Consider the following 921-nt stretch of genomic DNA (forward strand, 5'->3'; position numbering starts at 1 on the left):
ACATTTTCATGTGCCCCTTTTGGTAGCAAGGTTGTCCTAGGTCCAATGTGAATGTTGGATTCACCAAAAACCTATAAAGTACTCCCTCCGTCCCATAAGGGGGTATTTATAAGAGCTTAATGTAGATGCCATCTTGAAATGAACGTAAGGTCGCCATTTATAAAGGACTGAGTTCAAGAGATAGACTTGATAAAATGTTGGTTTTCTCAATTGGTTTGCCTTCAATCACTAAAACCCCAATAAAGGCATCTAAAAGATGCACTTTCAACCATGTCCGGCACCCATTTTCCGTGTGTAATTCGCATTTGGTTTTGAATTTTTCAGCAATTACAGACACATGTCTTGTGAATATCTATAAAGAAAAGAAAATAACTTCATCGATATTTGTGGGCCTAAGTAACAAATATAGTGCGAACGAAATTCTTCAGAAAAAACTTTGTACAATTCAATACAACAAATCATACAACCCACACAGAAAAAAACTCCAAGGATTTCAATCCTCAAAAATCTCTACGAAGATGTTTGAATCAAAGAAGCCCTTAACTGACGCAGCCAGCCAGGGACCAAACTGAAAGAAAGGAGAGTTTGTTACTGGGAGCCTGCAAAACAACAGGCGACAGCCATGTTGATGTGGCCTGCCTGCCTCCACTACCACTAGCGCCTCCCCCATTTGCCGCGGGCAACGGAGGATAGCAGCGCAGCGGCACAGCAGCCAGAAGACGGCCATGGCGGCTTCTACCGCGTCCCGCCTCTCGCCCCCTTGCCTCCACGCCGCTCCCCACCATCCGCTCCGCCGCTCGCGTTTCTCCCCTCTACGCGCTGCCAAGTATATACGTCCCCCTTTGCTCCATCCTTCTTGTTTTTTCACGAACTACTATTGCCTTCCCAAATGTTAGGCTATATCCGGTTCATGGAGCCTAG

General features: G+C 45.6%; 1 protein-coding gene across 1 annotated transcript in view; it reads left to right on the forward strand.

Annotated features, from left to right (window-relative positions):
- The first annotated feature begins 625 nt into the window (after window positions 1–625).
- LOC119267152 (probable protein phosphatase 2C 1) overlaps window positions 626–921 on the forward strand; it is a 2884-nt gene continuing 2588 nt past the window's right edge. The window contains exon 1 of the mRNA XM_037548491.1: window positions 626–826. Within this exon, the coding sequence (XP_037404388.1) occupies window positions 726–826 (101 nt within the window). The 5' untranslated portion in view covers window positions 626–725. The remainder of the gene's footprint in view (window positions 827–921) is intronic.

The sequence above is a fragment of the Triticum dicoccoides genome, chromosome 3A (genome assembly GCF_002162155.2).
Source record: "Triticum dicoccoides isolate Atlit2015 ecotype Zavitan chromosome 3A, WEW_v2.0, whole genome shotgun sequence".
Taxonomy (NCBI): Eukaryota; Viridiplantae; Streptophyta; class Magnoliopsida; order Poales; family Poaceae; genus Triticum; species Triticum dicoccoides.